We start from the raw sequence: 22,433 nt of genomic DNA, 5'->3' as shown, positions 1-22,433 counted from the left end.
TAAGATCTCAAAAAACCTTCTTCGCTGCCCCAAGCTTTCAAAATTGCCATGACAATAGAAAATGAAAGAAAAGCAGCCAAAAGGATCAACAAGAGGGATGACCCAAAATTATACAATCCTAAAAACCCTAAGAAGGATAAACTAAAAGAAATAATGGATATGTTAAAGGAAATAAAAGTCAAATCAAATAGAAATTAGAGACCACCCTTCCACAGAAATGGCAGGGTAAGACTCCAGAACATGCCCTACAACACAAATTGGAAATACGAGAAACCTGAAAGACCAAGTTATGCTAAGGACACCCCCAACCCTTTAAAGAAAGTCAACATCATTGATGATGGCCCATGGTGTGATGCTTGCAGGTTACCCCATGATCCTAAACATTGTATTGTTGCACAAGCTGTTTTTGAGGAAGAAAATCATGAAAAAGAAGAGAAACCTATAGTCAACACTATATCATCCGAACCATTGTGGGGAAGAGATGAAGATAACTCTACAGATGAAGACCAAAATGCTGATTGTTATTACAAGGGCTTTAATCAATAGTGGTGTGCTCAACAGGTGTTTTCAGATAAGGAGGATACACCTATTTTTCGCAAACTAACGGCAAAAGAAAGAAGAGCTTATACTATTACAGCAGTTGAGCATGCTAAACACACTTACCAAAGAAGGAACAAAGACAATAATGTTGATCAAGGAAGTCCTGCTAGTATATTTGCAAGAAATCAGCAGTAGACAGAAGCATCAAAAAAGTCTGGTAATCAAGCTCAAGCCAAGCAAAAAGAAGGTAATCAATCTTATAGGATGACCAAGCAACCAGTCATGCAAACTAATGGTAAGCAAATATCTGATTGTCATAGTTTTATGAGTCATGCTTTATCTTAGTTAAAAATCGTTGTGCCTCTAATGGAAATGATGAAATTTTCTAATTACAAGGATGAGACTTTGAAGATATCATCTAGTGTGCAAGATATTAATAATAAGGATAATGTTAAAAATAGCAAAGAGTCACCTATTGTATATTTAGGAACAACATTGAATAAAAAGTCAAATCAAGTAGACCTGTTTTATTTAACACTGTTGATAAATAATAAATTTGGTAAAGAATTGTATGATTGATTCTGGTGCAACAGTCAATATCATGTCTGCTGATGTAATGAAAGAAATCGGTCTTTAAGTTGATACTCCTTTTGGTAAATGCTATGCCATGGATAATAGATCTGTACTTGTAGTTGGAATCATTAAAAATGTTGATTTTCGTTTTCCATCATTTCCACATATATCATATAGAACTGACATTACAGTAGTTGAGATATCAGCGAGTTATGGCATGTTGCTATCTAGACAATGGTCGAATTTGGTTGGTGGTCATGTGCAATTGGATTTGTCTTATGCTACCATACCTGTAGGGGGGAAGGAAATCAGGATTGAAAGAGAACCTCAATCATACTATTTGGTTGAGGATTATATTCCAGACCCTAAAGTCAATTTTTGCCATTTTGACATAGATAACTTCCATGTAAGCATAACTAAACCTACCTTTAATATTGTTAATCCAATTTCAATTTACGTAAAAGAAGATTATAATGATGTTTGGCAAATGTTTTTTGATGATGCTTGTAGTAAGGAAGGAAATGGGACCGGCGTTATATTTATTTTGCCGTCAGGTAAAACTTTTAAATTTTCTTTCTTATTAAATTTTGAATGTACTAATAACATTGTTGAATATGAGGTGTTAATTATTGGTCTTGATATCACAAAGGCATATGGGATTAAAATGCTCGCTGTCTTAGGGGATTCAGATCTAATTGTTTCACAAATTAGGCATAAATTTTCAACTAGGAACCCAAGGTTAAAACAATATTGAAATTATGTGTGGGATTTGCTAGAACTCTTTGATGTCTTTTCAATTAAATGGGTTGATAGATCAATTAATTACCTAGCTGATATGATGGCTAACCTTGCTGTTAGGAAAACAAAGATCCCATTTGAGGAGGTTATTCAGGTTGAAATGAAAAGCAGACCTTCAATACCAGACAATGTGCAAAACTGGCAAATTTTTGAAGATGATAAAGATATTATTAGATTCCTAACTTGCCAGGAGGATTATGAGAACTAGTTCATAGATTGGAATGGGTGCGTGGAAGAAAAGGATGGTAAGAAAACATTATTTGGAAAGGAAATAGTACAACTGAAAACAAATAAAATATCCAAAGGTTTAGTAGTTTTAGAGCAAATCTTTGATGAAAGGGAAAGTGCAAAAAACAGCAAATCCACTAAGATCCAAAATGATATCGAAGAAATAAATTTAGGAAGTGAAAGTTCTCCTAAGAAGGTTTATATAGGAAAGAAATTATCATCCAAAATAAGGGCTGACTTGATTGCTCTATTAAGAAAATATAGACATGTATTTGCATGGAGTTATGATGAGATTAAAGCATATAAGGAAGACTTGTTTCAACACGAAATACCTCTAAAACCTGATGTGAAGCCATTTAGACAAGGACAACGTCCAATAAATCCAACCCTAGCTCCAAAAATGAAAGATGAACTCATTAAGTTAAGAGATGCCAGAATTATTAAACCTATTAGGCATTCTACATGGGTTTCGAATTTAGTCCCAGTAAGAAAGAAGAATGGTGACATATGATTATGTATAGATTTCAGAAATTTGAATATATCTTCTCTTAAAGATAATTATGCATTACCTAATATGGAAATATTACTGCAAAAGGTAACTGGTAATGAATTATTATCTATGATGGACGGATTCTCAAGTTATAATCAAGAAAAAGTTAGAGTCCGAACAGTATAAGATTGCTTTCACGACACCTTGGGGTACTTACGTCTATGCTAGGATGCCTTTTGGGCTAACGAATGCAGGAGCTACGTTTCAAAGGGCAATGGATGTTGCTTTCGATGGATTATTTGACTTAATCATGGTTGTTTACCAAGATGACCTTACCGCTTATTCAAAGAAAGTAGCAGACCATTGTAAGCATTTAGAGAATACTTTCATAAGAGCCCTTGAATTTAAAATCTCTTTGAATCCTTAAAAATGTCAATTTGAGGTAACTAAAGGAAAATTACTAGGCCATATCGTCTCTAAGGAAGGGGTAAGAATTGATCCTGAAAGGATAGCAGCCATCGACAATATTCAGATACCTAAAACAACTAAGGGAATCCAGTCTTTCTTTGGGCAAATCAACTTCGTGAGAAGATTTGTTTCTAATTTTGCTGAAATCGTTAAACCTATTGCCAAGATGCTTAAGAAGGGAGCAAAGATTGCTTGGGATAATGAGGCTGTAAGAACATTCCCTAAGATAAAGCAAGCTATAAAAGAAGCCCCGGTTCTAAAATCTCCTAATTTTAAAAAGTCGTTCCAATTATTTTCATTTGCTTCTTACCATACCATAGCCGCAATTATGTTACAAAAGAACAATGAGGGGCACGAACAACCAATTGCATTCTTTAGCAAGAGTTTACAAGTGGCTGAACTAAATTATGACATAAATGAAAAACAGGCTTATGCTCTTGTTAAGGCAGTTAAATCCTTTCATCCTTATTTAGTCGGAGCTGAGGTTATAGCTTATGTGTCAAAATGCTGCCATTAAAGACATATTTAGACAATCTAAAACTACTAGGAGACGATGTCGTTGGATTAATCAAATCCAAGAGTTCAATATAGATATTCAACTCACGAAATTGATTAGAGGGCAAGGATTAGCTAAAACTTATGGCAAAGTCAAATTTGGAGGTCGTGCAAGTCAACCAAATTGATGATAAACATACTAAAGTTAGCATTGGGAGATGCCCTTGGTACACAAATATAGTGTATTATTTACAGCATACTAAATGTAAAGATGATTTGAATGAAAATCAGAAAAGAACTATTAAGTTGCAGGTGCAAAATATGTTTTAATTCAGGGAGATTTATATTGGAAAAATCAGGATGGAATTTTATTATTTTGTTTAGATGTTGCCCAGTCAGCAATTATTCTCAAAGAGATGCATGAAGGGGTTTGTGGTGGTCATTTCTCAGCCAGGACTATAGCACATAAGATACTACGAGCAAGTTACTACTGGCCCAACTTTTTAAAGATTGCCATGCCTATGTTCGAAAGATTGCCATGGCTTGTCAGAAATTCTCCGGTAAGTTGAAGTATGATGGTGCACTCCCCTTAAGAACATTACAAGTAGAGGAACCTTTCCAAATGTGGGGAATTGATTTTATAGGAGAGATTAGTGATAAGTCAAGTGGTGGACATAGTTGGATTTTAGTGGTCACCGATTACTTTACCAAATGGGTGGAGGCTATACCCACTCGGCAATCAACAAGTAAAGTGGTTATCAAGTTTCTTACTAAAAATATCTTGACTAGATTCATAGCAGACAACGGTATGTGTTTTAGATCTAATGAATTTACTGAGTTTTGCAAGAAATATGGCATTGCAGTTTCATATTCGTCCCCTTATCATCCCCAAGGCAATGGACAGGCAAAATCTAGCAACAAAAATATTTTGAAGATTATCATAAGAATGTTGGATAACAACAAGCGCGCTTGGGATTCGAAGCTGAATCTAGCATTGTGGGTGAATAGAATTGCGGTAAAGAAGTCAACAAGTTTCTCTCCTTTCAACTTAGTCTATGGGAAAGAAGCAAAGCTTCCCTTAAATAATTTATTGCCTGTTTACAAATTTGTTACTAAGGAGCAATTAGAAAATATCAATTTTATGGAAAATAGGTTAAATGTGTTAATCGAGCTAGATGAGGTAAGAAGGTTAGCACAGGAGCAAAATATAAATAAGCAGCAATAGGTTAAGTTCCTTCATGACAAAAAGTCTTCCAAACGATCTTTTAAGGCAGGTGACCGAGTCTTGAAATGGAATGCTAAGGACCAGGACAAAGGAAAGCATGGTAAGTTCGAGGCCTTATGGCTCGGACCATTCATAGTTTTTGATAAGGTTGGAGAACAATCTTATTTTTTGCAGGATACAGATGGTTGCATGCAGGATTTTCCAGTCCATGGGCAGTACCTCAAGCCATTCTTACAATAAGCATGGACAGGGGAGTACTATTTCCTTTTCTTTTTCTTTGTATTTTTATTTAATTTTGTTATGTCTGTATTGTATTATTCCATGAGCTGATTACTCCTAATCTTTTGGCAGGTTTGCTCCTCCAGAGATAACTGAGATCTCGCTATGCTCACCAAGGAGCATACATCCCCAGAAAGAGCCACAGATGGAACTCTAAAAAAATTTGCAAAATTTTGGATCTCCATTTGTGAAGTAATGTGAGAGACTATTGATAAAATGGCACAATAAATAAAAGGAACACTACTGAAGCCCAATTTCTCTAGCAATAAGTGCGAAGGTTCCAAATGTGCCTATTAACATTGATGAGGTTAAATAATTTTAAAAAATTTGAATACCAGACATTATGGGTATTAGTGGCAGGGGATTTAGGATTTGGTCCAAAATGCGGGACAACTCTAAAGTTAGTTTATGTAAAATACTTGAAGCAAATAGACATTTGGCTGCAAAGACAAAGACTAAGTAATTCAACATTAAATGGACCAAGTTCGAGCTTCCAACAAAAGAGGAATGGTCATAACTATTTGTTGTCAGATCCAGTACAAAGTGCTGAAACTCTACATGCTGATTCTGTTTATGGCACTGGACTTTTAGAGTCTCCTATCATCATATTAGACAGTAGTGAAATCAGCGATGACTTGCAAGGGACATATAATGGTAAGAGAAAGTATGATTCATTTGTAGGCCTTTTGAAATGGATTAAGAGGATTGCGAGAAATCCCTATGGTTCCATTATAGGGGAAGGTCAGAATTTCTTTAGCCACAGTGAGAAGTGGGTTCAAGATTGCTAGATTCAAGCAATTAGGGCTTGTGCAGTTCTATGCCTTCAAGATGAGAATCATCTTTCTGGGGAAATGCTATATGACCAGAAGAAACATAAGGTTCATCCATCACTTTATGAAGAGCTACATACAGCCAATCATCAACCTCTAGACAGATTAACGGCAACTGATAGGCGTTTGGCACTATATCTTTCTTCTGCTTCAACTAGCGTGGATTCTCAATCTATACAATATTTTCCAAGGCCCTCCTTTAGTGTTGGTAATAGCATAGCCGTTTCCAGTTTACTTCATTTGGAGCATATATCAAGAAGAAGGATTGCTATCAGTCCAAACAACCAAGCATTTGTTCTTCCATGGAATGACGAAAAGAAATTTGCTGAAAGTGGGAATAGTATTTCTATTGAATTAGACTTGAACCTGGATGCATCTAGATGGTTAGGCACAAAGGTTTCAAATCCAGAAGGTGATCAAATGATGGTAAGCAAGGACAGGATTGGAAACGATAGACAATGATGATGATGAATCTGAATTCGGTTACGTGAAGAACTTGAATATGGATGGACTTCTATTGTCTGGAATGAGAACTGGTCATTTGTTGCCAAGGGGAAACTATCCAGGTGAAATGTCTGGAACTTTAATTTGTCAGCAAAACATGGAGGCTAGGATGATGGTACAATAATCAAATACAACACATTAATACTCATTAATCCACTGAAAAGGGAATAATAGAGGCATAAAGGAACTGGCCATGTCTCTTTTTCAGACTGTTGTATTGATGCTCTTTAATGATGCATGAAAGCTAAGCCTTCAAGATATTGAGAATGCAAGTACCACAAAGCGAGTGTTCCAAGATTGCCAGTATCAGATTGATGCTGCGATAATGCATATTATGAAGACAAGGGAGGTGCTTAGTTATATGTTTCTGATTACGGAGCTTTTTCAACAGTTGGAGTTCCTAATCAAACCTACAGATTTGAAGAAAAGACGCACACGCAAATCATCATCGCAATGAAGAGTTGCAGTTGCGATGTTTGGAAATAGTGGATGGCTGCTATATCATAAATTTTTGTGTCAAATAGTGCCGATTATTATTTAACTTATATTAATATTGTGCTTTTTCGCAGGTCTGGAGAGTTTATGCTAGCGAAAAAGAGGTTTTCGAATCAAAGATATGAGGAGGATTCACCTGTAGTCTGAATACATTTGCACAAGTTCCATTGTCGGCAGGAAGTATTATATGTGCGTCAGAGGTTACCCAGATGATTCGTGATGGACCTACGTGAAGAAGGTTTCCATTATCGAGACTTGGTGTCTTCCACGATGTTAAGCACCTGCATTTTGATGCTGTTTGAATTCAAAGAAAATAAAAAAGGAGAAGTCTGCGCTAACGGAAGTATGAAGGCAATTTGTTTGGGCTTTACTAATCTTTAGTTTATCAACTATCGGTTACTATTTAGCAGCGAATAAAAACAAGCCGATTAGTTTTGTGAAAGGGTGCGTTGTTTGAGAAAACAAACTAACACCTTTTGAATGTTTATAAATGTGTAAAGCAAAGCCCATTAGAGACATCATCATTGATATTTTTTAGTAGACAAGATTTCTCTGTATTCAAGCATACATTTAAAATTTCTTCAAAGGCTGAGATGAAAGTTTGAACAAAGCCGGTGGATTTCAAATTTGTTGGGCATACCTTTTAAACATTGTGTGAGAATAGATTGTGTTGATTAGAGCATCAGTCTGTGAGTGTCATCAATACAATTTTATCTTGACAATAAAATCAGTAAGTCTTTTATTTGTTCTAGAGTTATAATTTATGCAATCTGTCCTTTATGATCATCATATTATTTATTTGCTGATAGTTCATTATTACAATAAGTAGATCAAGTTGTTTACCCCTATTCAAGTTCGATAAATACAAATATTGCAAACATTATTGTCTTCTTTACTTGTATCCATTTTGTCCATTAAATGGCTAAAACATTATAGACTGATTTGAATAAGCAGATAGGTAGAGCAATTTGAAGCATTGTAATAACTGAAACATTTGCAAGTATAATGCGACCAGTATCATAAAGTTGTATGTGATACATATTTTTGACTCTATTACCCAATTAAAATTTGGCACTGATCATTCGTTTTCTCATAATTTTCAATTCATTAGCTGGCAATACTTTACATTCTCTCCTTTAAGAGTTTGATCTTATCAATTTTAATAATTCATTTTTCACTTTTCTCTTTCAGCAACGCACAAATCTAATAAAAATAATCAAAGTTTGAAGATAAATATTTATTAATCACAATCCAGATAATTTCCTTGACACTTGCCAGTTGAGGAATTTGTTTTTGTGTTATAATCCACTATAAGACATCTTGCATCCGAGTTTTGGATTTGGGTAAACAGGCCTTAGTCCAGCGGAACCAAAAGCGCAAAGGATTTGATTCAACCCTGTCAAGTTGGCCAAAATCAGTTAGATACCCAGCATCGAGCAGGCAAGGCTTGTAGGTTTCTAACCAACGATTTTGATAACCAACAAACTCCACCTAGCTAGTGATAGTTTGGAAGTTTGCTCAAAATCCATTGAGGGTCATGAAAATCCTTGAGTAGAGGTAAAGTTAACTCAAATTGGGAGTTAAGAAAAATTGCTAAGTGTCAAGGAAATTCCTTGATACATAATGGAGTCTCCCTTGGCAAAGAGAGCTAAAGAAGGAGAAATTGGTCTGAGGCATGTGAAAAATCCACAAACACAACCAAAGTCTTTCCTTAAGGAAGGCTGATAAAAACTGTCCAAGGCAACAATTTTTTTCGAAAAGATTTGGAAAATCATCAAGAGCATGCCAAGCCCACCCAAGGCGAGGGATTTTAAAGAGACTTGCTAAGTGTGAATATTCACAATCCTATGTGACATCCACCCAAGAGAAAGCAAGATGAACTTGAACAAATAAAGTAAAGAAAGCAAGGAGATTGATTGGAAGGAAGATTGTACAAGAAAGCAAACATGAAGGAGGTCAACCAAGTTCTAGAAAGAAAACAAAATATTGCCAAGAAAGCATAAAGTTGACCAAGGAGGACATAAATATATTTTAAAATCCAAGAAGTTGACCAAGAAGAAATTCTAGAGGAAAGCAAAGAGAATGCTAAATTTGGAAAGAATGCAACTTATATCCAAGTAAGTCAACCAAGTCCATTAAAGCAAAACGAAGGAATAAAAACCAGCTTACTAAAAAAACACAATTTAAGAAGAAAATCAAAGCAAAATTCAGAAGAGAGCTAGAGAAATTGAAAAATCAGAGAAGAAAACACAAAGCCAACAAAGCAAAAAAGGTTGAGTCTCTTCTTGGCTATTATTCACAATTCTTATAAATACATAAGCTTGCCATTTCCTTCTTCAAAAACAAGAAAACGCAGCTCTAGAATTAGTATTATTTCTCTGATCTCAGAAGTAAAGTGAATACTTTGAACAATTTCCAGGCTCAGTTTCATCAATTCTTGGCATAGATCAAGGATTTCAATAGATTTTCATTTGAAATTCTATATTCTCTCAAGTTTGAAGGTGATCTTCAAATGAATTTCCTATTTCTTTGAAGGTTTTCGAAGGAGTTCTATAATCTAAATTGTTTTTCGAGACAATTTCTTGCAGATTTCAAGGAGTATTCATTCCAAATTCATGATTTCAATCTGCAAAATTTTGCAGCTGGTGCGAAATTTATAAAATAAGCACAGATTTTTGACAAGTTTCAAGCTAGTACATGCTTGCTTTTTCAAGAGCATAGTCCTAAATTTTTATTAATATTTGAAATTTGAAATTGGAAAAAGACATAGAATGCAAAGTGAAATCAGAATTGATTTAGACTTGGCATGAAATTTCATACTTTGCATTCTCAACAGCATACCTCTTTCCTGACTTAGATTCATTTTACAGGAGTTAGATGACCACTCAAGGGAGAATTTCAAGGAAAGTGAAAAAATTTCAAATCAAGGGAGCATAGTTTGAATCCAAAATATCATCAAAATGGAAAAAGGTTGGAGACATCAACCTTAGCCATGAGAACCCCATAGATTTCAAGAACATAATTTTTGGTCTTGATGGACGTCTTCCTTCATCTATAGCCAAAAGAATGATGAGAAGCACACTTGTCCAAGAAGCTGGATTTCTACCAGCAGTAAAATGCCATGAATTGGTTGTGAATGTGCCACACACAATGTCCTAGAAAGGCAAATCATAGCACCTAACAGAAAATTATTGGCCTATCTCGGAGAAGTGGCAATCAAGGAGGCATTTGGTATTCCAGAGTAGAATTCCGAAGTATACAAGTCCAAAGAGGAGACCAAGAAACTCTTTCAATCACAATACGATCTTTTTTCAAGAATCATTGAGAAACAGTGGTTGGAAAAAGAAGGAGCTCAGCACAGAAAAATGTCCAAGAAGCTTTTTCGAACAGGTTTCAACGCATATGGAGACCTTGTTTTCTTTCTCAACAGAGTCATGTGAAGCCCTCGGGCTTCTCCATTTGAGCCATGGAGGTTTTATTTTGTTGAGAAAATCACTACTGGAGTCAAGATGATCAACTGAGCTAGAATTATCAATTAAAATTTAGATGACCAACTAAGAGGGTTGGAGGACACAAAAGCTTTCAGTATGAGTTCCTACCTTATCTACATGCTTGCAGGAAACATGTATTCAGGTCAAATTGCATCTAGGCAAAGTGAGAAAAAAGAAAGGTCCAATAAAAGTACATGATTTGTACCCACAACAGAATTTAGAGGAGAAGTCTCATTTCAAATGAGTCAATGATGCATTCTTAATGCAAATGACCGAGAAATTGCAAGGAGGCACTCATCAGAAATTGACAAAGGAAGCCAAGGATTTGATAAGCAAGTTTGGGTTTTGGTAATATCCAATTCCCTGGGTTCGCATACTTGAGAATCCAAGGATTTGCAAGATGCCCCCTTATAGACTTCCCATCTATCCCGCCAACAAAATGTAAGAATGCTTTCTGGTTCTAACTGCAGCAAACCATTGATTTGGTATGCAAATGATATATTGTCTTGAAATGTGATAGTTCTATGTAAGAAACCCTTGCCAATCTCATTAGTTTTTTTCAACTTTGGATGTTTGACATTTAATCAAACACTTTGCATGCAGGATATCCCCTGCCAATTCAGACCTCAAAATACTAATTAGAGGCTCAACAAATGCCATTGAACACTTAGCATGTAACCTCTTTATTAGCTGTTTCAATGTTTCAGTCTGATCATGATTGCTTGAAAAGATATCAAATGTAATTTAAAATGCTTCCAAATGGTTACAAAGATGTCTAGGCAAAGAACCATAATCCAAATGCAATTCTTTTTTATCTTTTGAATGCATACAGAAAACCCACACAATGTAAATATGCACTTGCAACAGCCAAACATAAATAAAAACAGTTGGCATGCAAACTAAATTTGAGAGGGACAACTCTTGACTTTCAAACTCCTTGGAATTTCGATGAATTGAGGATGAATATGCATCTTTATCACAATTAGCATTTTAACAAATACTTAGCAGGCAAACTATAAATTATATGGCAGTGGCATAATGAAGAATTTATTGATACTTCTACCACCAAATAGTTACAAACATATGGCATGTAATTTGCAGAACTTATGACAGAAAAAATGAGAGCTTGGTATGGTAAATGTCTGCTGCAAATGATGGTCTCCACTCTACAATGTATATAATCTGCCAATTTAAGACGTCCTAATGTAGCTGTATATAATCTGTCAATTAAATGTTTGATTTTCTGATGAATAATGCTACTCAATATGAATCTCCATGTCTGCTATAGATATAACTTCCAATCCCTCAAACCCTAGATGAAATCTTCCACCTATTAGCACAAATTGGACTCCTAGATGAAGCCCACAAACTTGGCAATACTTCGGTTGGTTTTTCACAACCTCAAAATTGCAAACCACTGAAGAGTTTCTGATCTCCACAGTAGCACTGTAGTTGAGGTATAACTCAGATAGATGGTGGATCCATATGATACGTGCGGCTCTTGCGCTATTGTCGTAATAGCAATTTCAGTCTGGATTCATGTGCATAGCCCATTAAGATCACTGTCACAATCAGGAAATTACTGATCCAGGAAGCAAGGATTGTAAGATATATTATGATTGAGGCTTCAGAACTGCTAGGATGAACACAAGTCCATATTGTATTCTTCATAACCACCCTATGCTACTGTACGAGAGACCAGCTTGATACATTTCTTACACAAATAACTTAAGCTGATTTTTTCCCTTCTTAATTATTAAAATGAAGTGATCAAGATCAGACTATTTCCCTTAGACCTCAATAAAATCAACTTGACATATACTGTAAAGCGGGGGAAAGTCATTCATTCTCACATGCCAAAGAAATTGATGTAGGCTTTTAACCTTTCATTCACTTTTTGTTAGTTTACAACCTTTCATTCATTTTTTGTTAGTTTACTAAGTATTTACTATTTCCCTAGACCTAGTTAACAATAGTGAGTGGAACTTTTACATAAGATTTACACTTTCCCTATTTGGATATTGAAGTGTGTGTTCGCATGAATGCCTTATGGAGATTGCTAAAATGCTTTGGGAGATGATTGAGTGCTTATGTGTTGCATTCATGACTTGGTTTGTCATTGATGTCAACATGTCAGCTTTCTGGATAGTTTAGGTAAAGTTGCAGAGACAGTTTTGTTTGGCGTGGTTTGTGGTTGCAGAGTTACATTCAACGAGGTTAGCAATATGTTCTTCAATGTTTATGGATGCTATATTTATATTCGTGGAAAGAGTTATGAAGTTTTGTGTGAGTTATAGAAGTTTTCCAGAGGACTGGTTGCAGGCCAGTGTACAAGAAACTGTATGTTGTTGTTCGTGTTGTATATTTTTGATGGAATTAAAGCTAGTTCAACTGGATTGGATTTTGGTCAGAGACATGTTTGAGATGCTTTGTTTGAGATGGAAGAATTTGGTTTTCGGTTTGTAAAAACTTGTGAAGGATAACATGCAGGTCATTCCTTGGAGGCCGACTAAGTTATAATATTGATGTAACTTGTATTGTAGCATGTGGAACTTAATTGTAATCTCTTATGATGGTCCTATATTATTCATTGTACATTGGGGAAGCCTCAAGGCCGACTCAATTAGTTGTTAGGACTTGGTATAAAGGAAAGATGTTTCATTGGTTGTAAAGAGTATCATATGCAGTCATATGTAATGTGATGTGATGTTATGCACAGATGGATGCGAATTTTGCTAAGGTTAGAGCAGAGATTGATGTTGGTAATGTTGTGGAACTTCAAAGGAGTTGTACTAGGAAGATAAATTGTTGTTTTAGTCTGTTATCCTTAATTGTTTAGTGAGAATACTTCTGAAGCAATTTGGATAGTGGATTCAATTGACTTCTTATTAGCTCCTAACAAGGTCGGAACAACTCCTAACAGGGTTGGAATCTTCTGACAGAGATTCAAAGTCTCCTAACAAGGACTCAAGGACTCATATCTATTGATTGTATTTATTTGACTCGTAACGAGGTTGCATCCTTTCACAAGGAACTGTTATATTCGTACATCATCTTGTATTAGTACATCATCTTATGGGCATCATTCACGCCAAGGTTTTCCCTTTGGTCAAGGGTTTTCCCTTTGTAACATATCTTGTGTCACTTTGCATGGTTATCATCTGGTGATTGTTATATCTTTTGGTTACATGTTTTACTTTTGTTAAAGTTGATCAAGATTATTGAAAGTGCATAACTGATTCATGCCCCCCCAGTCTCAGTTATATTGGTAGACTTCCTAACAATTGGTATCAGAGCCTTAGGTCCTTGAAGAGAAAGTTTAACAGCTTAAGGAGATCCATGGCTACATTCAGGAAGGAAAGCCTGAAATTTGATGGAGTGAACTATGACAACTGGAAGGATAGGATGAAGACTCACTTGTTATGCATGGGAGTATATTACTGGTTGGTTATAGGGGAAAGCAAGGTAGTGATAGAAGAAAAGGATTTGGAATCATGTTCACTAGAGGACAAAGATCTATTCATGTACAATATTGTATGCTAGAGAAGCATTGCTGTCAACTCTTTTGAAACTAGAGTATGTTGAGGTAAAAGGTTTAAATTTTGCAAATGAAATTTGGATTAAGTTACAATTTTTTTTGAAGGTGATAAGTTTGCATAGAAATCTAAACTACAAAATTGGAAGAATATGTCAGATAATGCTAAGAGGATGGAAGATGAATCTATTAGAGCATATTTTGGTAGAATATTTGAGATTGTTGCAGGAATCAAGAGTTGTGAAGGAACTATGACAGAAAATGAAGTGATATGGAAGATATTGAAATCTTTGACTCCTGAGTATGCACACAAAGTTGAGATCATTGAAGAAATTATTTGTGACACCAAATTTTACAAGAGAAACATTACTTGGGAACCTGTGAGCATTTGAACAGAAGTTGAAGCAGAATCAAGGAGGACAGGACAAATACAACTTTTAGTGTATAGAAAGAGAAAGCTAAACTTACATGGAGTGCAAGCACAAATGGAGATTATGTAGAGAATGGACAATCAAGCAAGAAGAAGATAAGAAGATTGATGAAGGACTTGCATTGCTTATGAAAAGGAACCTAAAGGTAAGAAAAAATTTGCTTCTTGGACTTGCAAAGAACTTGGTCATTTTAAATCTAACTGTCCTAAAAGAGAAAAGAAGACAAAACCTAGGAAGCCTTATAAGTCAAAGTTTACATAAGATTGCCTCTATGTTGATGAGGATGATGAATTCAATTTTAAGGTGATAAATTTCTTAGAGAGTGATGATGAGGATGATGAACTTGGATTTGTTCCTATTAAAGAAGAAAGTCTTGAGAAAGAAGAGGTAATAGAAGAGAAAGTCGTAGTATTACATGTTGAAAACAAAAAGCCTGATTGGATCCTAGATAGTGGTTGATCTCATCATATAATAGGAGATATGAATAAGTTTGTTGAGTTTAACACTTATGATGGTGGAGTAGGTAGAGTTGGAAATAATGCACCTTGTTAGATTAAAGGAAAAGGATCTATTACACTTGATGGGAAAACTAACACTGAGGATGTATATTTTGTTGATGGTTTAAAACATAATCTTTTGAGTGTTGGAAAGCTTGTGGATAAAGGAAAATTGTTGCAATTCACAAAGAAGACTTGTATAATCAAGGATAAAGATGGTAAGTTGATTGGTACAAGTACAAGGACAAGAGGTACCGTTTTCAATTGAATCCTACTAAGATGACATGTTTTGTTGCTAAAGTTGATGACAATTGTTAATGGCATGATAGATTTTGTCACATTAGCTTTGATAACATTGTGAAGATAAGTACTACACATTGTAATGTCCCCTTCTCCGCGCTAGCTATATTGGCGCCTAGTTGGTCTATCTTTCCATTTGGATAGGCTAATAGCATTTGGTTCAGGCTGTCAGCCAATCACAGGAGTTTTGGTTTTAGTTGAGGAGATTTTAATGGGATATTCTAAGGTTAAAGTCACTTTATTTTATTGAGTTGGAATATAAAGTACTTTATTGTTTAAAGTCACTTTAGGACAAAATGACTTAAGTGACTAAAAGACGAAATAGCCTTTTATCCCACATTGCTAAGTTGTTTGTACCTCTCCTCACTTCGAGGTTATAAAAGAAAGCCTTTGCATTGGGGTTATCACTATGAATATATGTTATTCATTGAAATCCTAAGAGTTGCTTAAATGTGACTGAATTTTTTCCTAAGGACGAAACCCCTGAGGAAAAGAGTGAGACTAGACGCAACCCTAGTTTCTCACATTGCACTATCAGATTTTGAGTTTGATTTGGTACTTGGAGATTAGGCAAGAGTTTGGAATTTCTGAAACAACAAGCAGAGAAGTTGGTTGGTGTATGGTGCTAGCACTTTCAGAAGTAGACATTCCAAGACCAAATACTTTGGTGGAAATCTGTGTAAGTGTAATACTTAGCTTCTCAGATTTATACATTGGCAGCGTACTTTTTATACAGTGGAGACCACGGGATAGTTGACATGTAGAAGCCGACATGAGGTTCTTCCCACACGGACAATTTGCATAGGAACACTATCATTCCAGGTCGAGTTGAGAGGTGTAGCATTGGGAACAGCAACAACACTAGTGGTAACTACAGAACAGTTTACATATTAACAGTTGGCAACTATGAGGACACAGCATATTGATTGGAGGTGACCACGGGAGCTAGGTATTTCACAGCTCTGCATTTGGTAACCGCATTGAGAGTGTCTTTTCCTACAGCATCGGTCCATAGTGGTAGATAGCAGCACGGATTGGTAGAGCAGGTCCATAGTGGTAGATAGCAGACTGGTTAAGCACTTGGGAACGGTGATGTACTGAGTTCTTCTGCATATTCAAAACAACTTTCACCAGTGATACGGGTCTGTCCATCATATACCCATTCTACATTATTTGTATTATATATTTGTGAATTTTGTAAAGGCTGTAAACTTATCTTCAGCATATAGCTTAAAGGTCATTGATTCACTGTTGTGAATATAAGGCAATACCACTAAGTTCTGAGTTTAGTTTCTAATCGTGATCTACTTGAAGTTCTGGTATCTTTGGTTAGCATATTCTTTCATAGCATTAGTTTCGATGAAATAGTAAAGTGGTGATGCAGTCATAATTTTGCAATAAGGACTTGTTAACATAGCAACTGTTTGACGAAATTCTTGTTAGTCCAAGTCCATTATTTCTGATCCAATCCAGCAAAGATCACTACACACATGCAGTTAGAGGTTTTCCTAAGATTGTGAAACCTTCTAACATAGTTTGTAAGGAATGTGTGATGGCAAAGAAGAAGAAGAGTTCATTTCCAAGCAAGATGTTTACTACAACAATGAAGTTGGAGTTTGTGCAAACAAATTTGAGTGGTCCTACAAGAACAAGAGCATTTTATGGTGAAAGGTACTTTATACTTTTATTGATATTTTACAAGGACGATGTGGGCATCATTTCTTAGAGAAAAGTCTAAAGCTTTTAAAAAGTTCAAGTTGTTTAAGAATAATGTAGAGAATGAATTTGGATTCAAGATTAAGTGTTTGAGATCAGATAGAGGAGAATTCATTTCAAATGAGTTTAAAATCTTTTGTGAGGATAATGAAATCAAGAGACAACTTTCAGCCCCTAAGACACCACAATAGAATGGAATAGCAGAAAGGAGGAATAGATCAATTGGAAAGGCAGCTAGAGCAATGTTATTTGAGAATAATGTTTCACATACCTTTGGGAAGAAGTGAACACCACAATATACACAATAAATAGAGTGTAGATAAGGCAAGGTACTAATAAGACACCCTCTGAATTATGGTTTGGACATACAATTACTATTAAATACTCTAGAATCTTTGGAAGTAAGTGTTATATCAAAAGAGATGATAATATTGACAAATTTGACTCTAGAAGTGATGGAGTGTTCCTTGGATATTCATTGAACAATAAGGTACATCTATGTTTTAATCAGATAATGAAAACTATTGTTGAAAGCATTAATGGGAAAGTTGATGAAAAATTCAGAATTTAAGAAAGAATACTTGATTATGATTCTAATGAAAATACTAATTAGAGGACTAACAATCAAAATGTTGAGCAGGAATTATTTTATGAGACTGACACTGATTTGCAAACTGAAAAATGAAGTGAAGAACCTAAAGAAGAAATCATAATAGAACAGGGAACACCTAAGAGATATATTGCAAAGAACCACCCTGTGAATCAAATAATTGGAAGTGCAAACAAAGGAGTGATGACAAGAAACAAGGTGAGGGAAGAATTATGTTTGATATCCCAAGTTGAACCTTTAGATTGCAGATGAAGCTTGTAAAGATGAATCTTGGAGAAAGGCTATGAAAGAGGAACTTGTGCAGATTGAAAAGAAAAAGACATGGGAATTGGTCCCTAGACCTAAAGATAAGAATGTTATTGGAACTAAGTGGGTATTCAGAAACAAGGTGAATGAGCAAGGAGAAGTGGTAAGAAACAAATTGAGGTTAGTATGCAAAGGTTATTCACAACAAGAAAGAATTGATTTTGAAGAAACTTTTGCCTTTGTTACTGGACTTGAAGCAATAAGAATGTTTTTGACATATGCAACTAACAAGAATTTTAAGGTTTATCAAATGGATGTTAAAATCAACTTTTCTTAATGGTGAGCATGAGGATGAAATTTACATTGAACAACCTGAAGGATTTCCCCTCACAGAAGACAAAGACATGGTTTGCAGATTGAAAAAAGCATTGTATGGATTGAAGCAAGCACCTAAAGCTTGGTATGCAAGATTAAATAAGCATTTACCGAATTTGGGATTTATGAAAGGTAATGCGGACTGTAACATGTACTTGAGAAAGAATGAAGATGGTTTACTGATTATTGTTGTATTTGTTGATGACATTATTTTTCAAGGAAATGATAAAGCTAGCAAGAAATTTTAAGAAGAAATGAAAAATGAATTTGAGATGAGTATAATTTGTGAGATGAAATACTTCTTGGGATTGCAAATAACTCAGAATGAGGATGACATTTTCATATCACAGACAAAATATCTTAAAGACTTATTGACAAAGTTTGATTTAGAGAATTGTGAACCAATTGGAACACCTATGGTTATAGAAAGCAAATTATCAAGGATGAATCTCCTAGTGCAAAAAAAATAAGATATAGAGCTATGATACGAGGATTGCAATATTTGAATCATACAAGACCACATATAGCTAATGCAGTTGAAATTGTGGCAAGGTTCCAAGCAAAACCTAAAGAGATGCATTTGGTAGCAATAAAGAGCATATTCAAATATTTGAAGGGTACACCAAATTATGGCTTATGGTATGACAGAGCACATGACTTTACCTTATGTGCATATACAAATGCAGATTAGGCAGAAAATGTTGATGACAAGAAAAGTACAAGTGGTGGAGCATCCTTTTTGGAAGGAAGATTGGTTTCACGACTAAGTAAGAAACAAAATTGCATATCACAATCTACATTTGGAAGCAAAATTATGTGTAAACAATTGTAATCAGATTATTTGGATGAAGTAAATGTTACAAGACATGGGTATTGAATTTTCATAACCTATCATCATTGACTGTGATAACACAAGCACAATTAATATGTCAAAGAATCCAATGTTACATTTGAAAACAAAGCATGTTGCAATAAAGTATCATTTCTCAAGAGAGAAGGTAGCAGAGAAAGAAATCAGATTGGAGTATGTTAGCACAAAGGAGCAAATAGCAGACATTTCCACAACACCTTTGGCTAAGGACACCTATGATTACTTGAGAGGCATGTTTGGGGTTATGACCCAACCTTCTTCAAAGTAGTTAATGCAAGATTGCATATGTCTAGTGTATTCAAAGCTTATTCTTACATCTGGACTGTGTCTTGGTGATGCTTCCTTGAGAGAGTAGTCACTTTTAGACAGAGTTATTGAGAACTCTTGAACATTGCTGAATAGTGTCTTTTGACACTTGGTGAACTTTTTTAGATTGCAGTGGAGATGATTGAACTTCAAGAATTGGCATAATGACACCTTTGTCATTGATGTCAATGAGGGAGAGTAATATATGAAAAACACCGTTTGTATTCAATTGTTAAAATATGGGAGAGATATACATTCATTGGGGAGTAGCATGAATGGGGGAGAGTATTTTTTGATGTATTGTATTTTGTTGGTTAAGCAGATGAGGAAGAAACATATTTTGGTATTTTTGGTACTTGTGATGTTTTTTCATCAATGCCAAAGGGGGAGATTGTTTACATGAATGCCTTATGGAGATTACTAGTATGCTTTGGGAGATGATTGAGTGTTTATGTGTTCGCATTCATGACTTGAATTGTCACTGATCTCAACATATCATCTTTCTGGATAGTTCAGGCAAAGTTGCAAAGACAATTTTGTTAAATGCGGTACATGGTTACAGAGTTACATTCAACAGGGTTAGAAGTATGTTCTTGGATGTTTATAGATGTTATGTCTATGTTCACAAAAAAAGTTATGGAGTTTTACATGAGTAACAAAAGTTTTGCAGAGGACTAGTTACAAACCATGTACATAAAACTATATGTTGTTGTTCGTGTTGTATCTTTTTTATGGAGTTAAAGTTTGTTTAGCGGCCCTGGATTTTGGTTAGAGACATGTTCGAGATGCTATGTTCGAGATGATGGAATTTGGTTTTCAATTGGTGAAAACTTGTGAAGGATAACGTGTTAGTTATTCCTTGGAGGCTGACTGAATTATATTATTGATGTAGCTTGTATTTTAGAATGTGAAACTCAATTGTAATATCTTATAATGGTCCTATATTATTCATTATACATTGAGGAAGCCTTAAGGCCACCTCAATTAGTTATTAGGACTTGGTATAAAGGGAAGATGTTTCCTTGGTTATAAAGAGTATCATGTGCGGTCATATGTAATATAATGTGATGTTATGTGAAGTAGGATGTGAATTTCACTAAGGTCATAGCAAAAATTAATGCTAAGGATGTTGTGGAACTTCAAAGGAACTATATTGGCAAGATAAGTTGTTGTTTTAGTCAGTTCATTTTCTCGGATATGTTATCTTGAATTGTTTAGTAATAACAGTTCTAGTCAGTTCATTTTCTCAGATATGTTATCTTGAATTGTTTAGTAATAACAGTTCTAAAGCAATTTGGACAGTGGGTTCAATTGATTTCTTATTAGCTCCTAACAGGATTAGAACAGCTCCTAACAGGGTTGAAATCTTCTAACAGAGATTCAAAGTCTCCTACCAAAGACTCATGTGTACTGATTGTATTTATTTGACTCCTAACAAGGTCACATCCTTGCACAAGGAACTTTTATACTAGTACATCATCTCGTTGGCATCATTCACACCGGGGTTTTCCCTCTGATCAAGGGTTTCCCTAGTTTAGATATCTTGTGTCACTCTTCTGGTTGTTATATCTTTTGGTTACATGTTTCAGTTTCGTTAAAGTTGATAAAGATTATTTAAAGTTTGGTTACATGTTTCAGTTTTGTGCAGTTTCCTACATTGGACCTCAGCTTTTCAGAATATTCTAGCAGTTTCCTACATTGACACTCAGCTTTTCAGAATATTTCAGAAATTTACTAAGCTTTAAAGATTATCTCTCAAATTTCCATTATCGTGTCAAAGACTGTCTGAAACTTGTGATACTGTTTACAAGAATATCCCAACGGTCCTGCATTTAAATCTGTCAAGTGATCCACACAAAAGTAAATAGCCAACAGATTTGTTGATATTTGAGGCTTTGATGCCCAAATAGCAAACAAAATGTCGGCTCTTTGAGCTTTAACAAGCTTTCGCCGTACTTTCTTTTTGATCCTCTGACTCTAGGAAAAATGCAAGAAAATTTGTATTGAACTGAGGAGCAACAGAATATTTGGAAATATGGGATAAGTAAATTTGTAACCTGAGGCATGCCATGCTTTGTGGTGGCACTCCATGGCACTGGTTTAAAAAGCTCACCGGTGAACTCAAAAGACGAACCCTCGAATCCCGATTGTTGGGCTACCTGTCAATCCAACCGCACTTGATCAAAAAAGAATGCTCAGCCACAACCAGAAGCAGAAGTAATTCACGTACTTGATTGCAGAAGAGCTCAGATGACAGCAGAACTCGCAATGCCTCCTCAGACTGCACATGAGAATAAGCACAAAGTCAAGTGGTTGACAGGTGAGGTATTATATAGAGACGGAGAAAGAGATATAGTTTGCACTTGTGGCTCCAGTTTAAAGGATCCATCATAGCTGTCAACAAGCTTAACCGCATGAGTGACATGCAAGGGACGCGAACGCCCACTCCGCCAAACAGATGTTCTTCTTTTGTTGCGCAGGTGAATAAGAGGACAGGGGTTAGACGGGAGGGGAAGACACTGCGTGGGTGTTGCAGGGGAGTGGAGACTAAAACTAAACTTTGTCAAGGTAGCGGCCATGGCTTCGGTTTTCAATTTTATGGATAAGGCAGATATCGATTTCAATTTTACCCCTAACAGCCGTTTGCTCAAACAGACATTTTGCTCTAGTCACTTGCAGGACTACCGAGGATTGTCTTATAGTGTCACGGTCCCCTGCCCGACTAAGCCTGGATGATGATATATAATTCTCGCCTCAAATGAGCTGGGGTTGATATCTATATGTAAATGAAGTAAAAAATAAACTAGCACTTGTACCCACAAAGGTGCAAGGATAAAGTTGATTGTCAAATCAAAACAATTATGTTCAATCTTAAAGACCTACAAATTTGTTCTAGAAGAATTCTTTTTCATCATCTTATCGATTATGTGAATCTTGTAAAAAATTCTACAGCTTTAAGATACATCACAAATAGGTCTAAAAAATTCTACAGCTCTAAGATACATCACAAATAGGTCTAACTGAAAGAGATAAGCAAAATATATAAAGACATAAATAGGAGAAAATACAAAGCGTTGAAACAAAATTCTATTGATTACATTGTGCTCTTTCTAAATGATTGATAATGATT

At 35.4% G+C, this 22,433-nt stretch overlaps 1 protein-coding gene across 1 annotated transcript in view; it reads right to left on the bottom strand.

Annotated features, from left to right (window-relative positions):
- Positions 1-21,970, bottom strand: part of LOC149562154 (uncharacterized) — a 51,828-nt gene extending 29,858 nt beyond the window's left edge. Inside the window, exons 1-3 of the mRNA XM_089825696.1 lie at positions 21,667-21,970; positions 21,534-21,584; positions 21,361-21,462 (exon numbers count right to left, since the gene is read on the bottom strand). Coding sequence (XP_089681822.1) covers positions 21,361-21,462; positions 21,534-21,584; positions 21,667-21,882 — 369 coding nt within the window. The 5' untranslated portion in view covers positions 21,883-21,970. The remainder of the gene's footprint in view (positions 1-21,360; positions 21,463-21,533; positions 21,585-21,666) is intronic.
- Positions 21,971-22,433: the final 463 nt, after the last annotated feature.

The sequence above is a fragment of the Cupressus sempervirens genome, chromosome 4 (genome assembly GCF_028749045.1).
Source record: "Cupressus sempervirens isolate cs-2001-9-10 chromosome 4, ASM2874904v1, whole genome shotgun sequence".
NCBI classification, from domain to species: domain Eukaryota; kingdom Viridiplantae; phylum Streptophyta; class Pinopsida; order Cupressales; family Cupressaceae; genus Cupressus; species Cupressus sempervirens.
The sequence above is the reverse complement of the archived record's forward strand: the minus strand, read 5'-3'. Positions and strand labels throughout refer to the sequence as shown.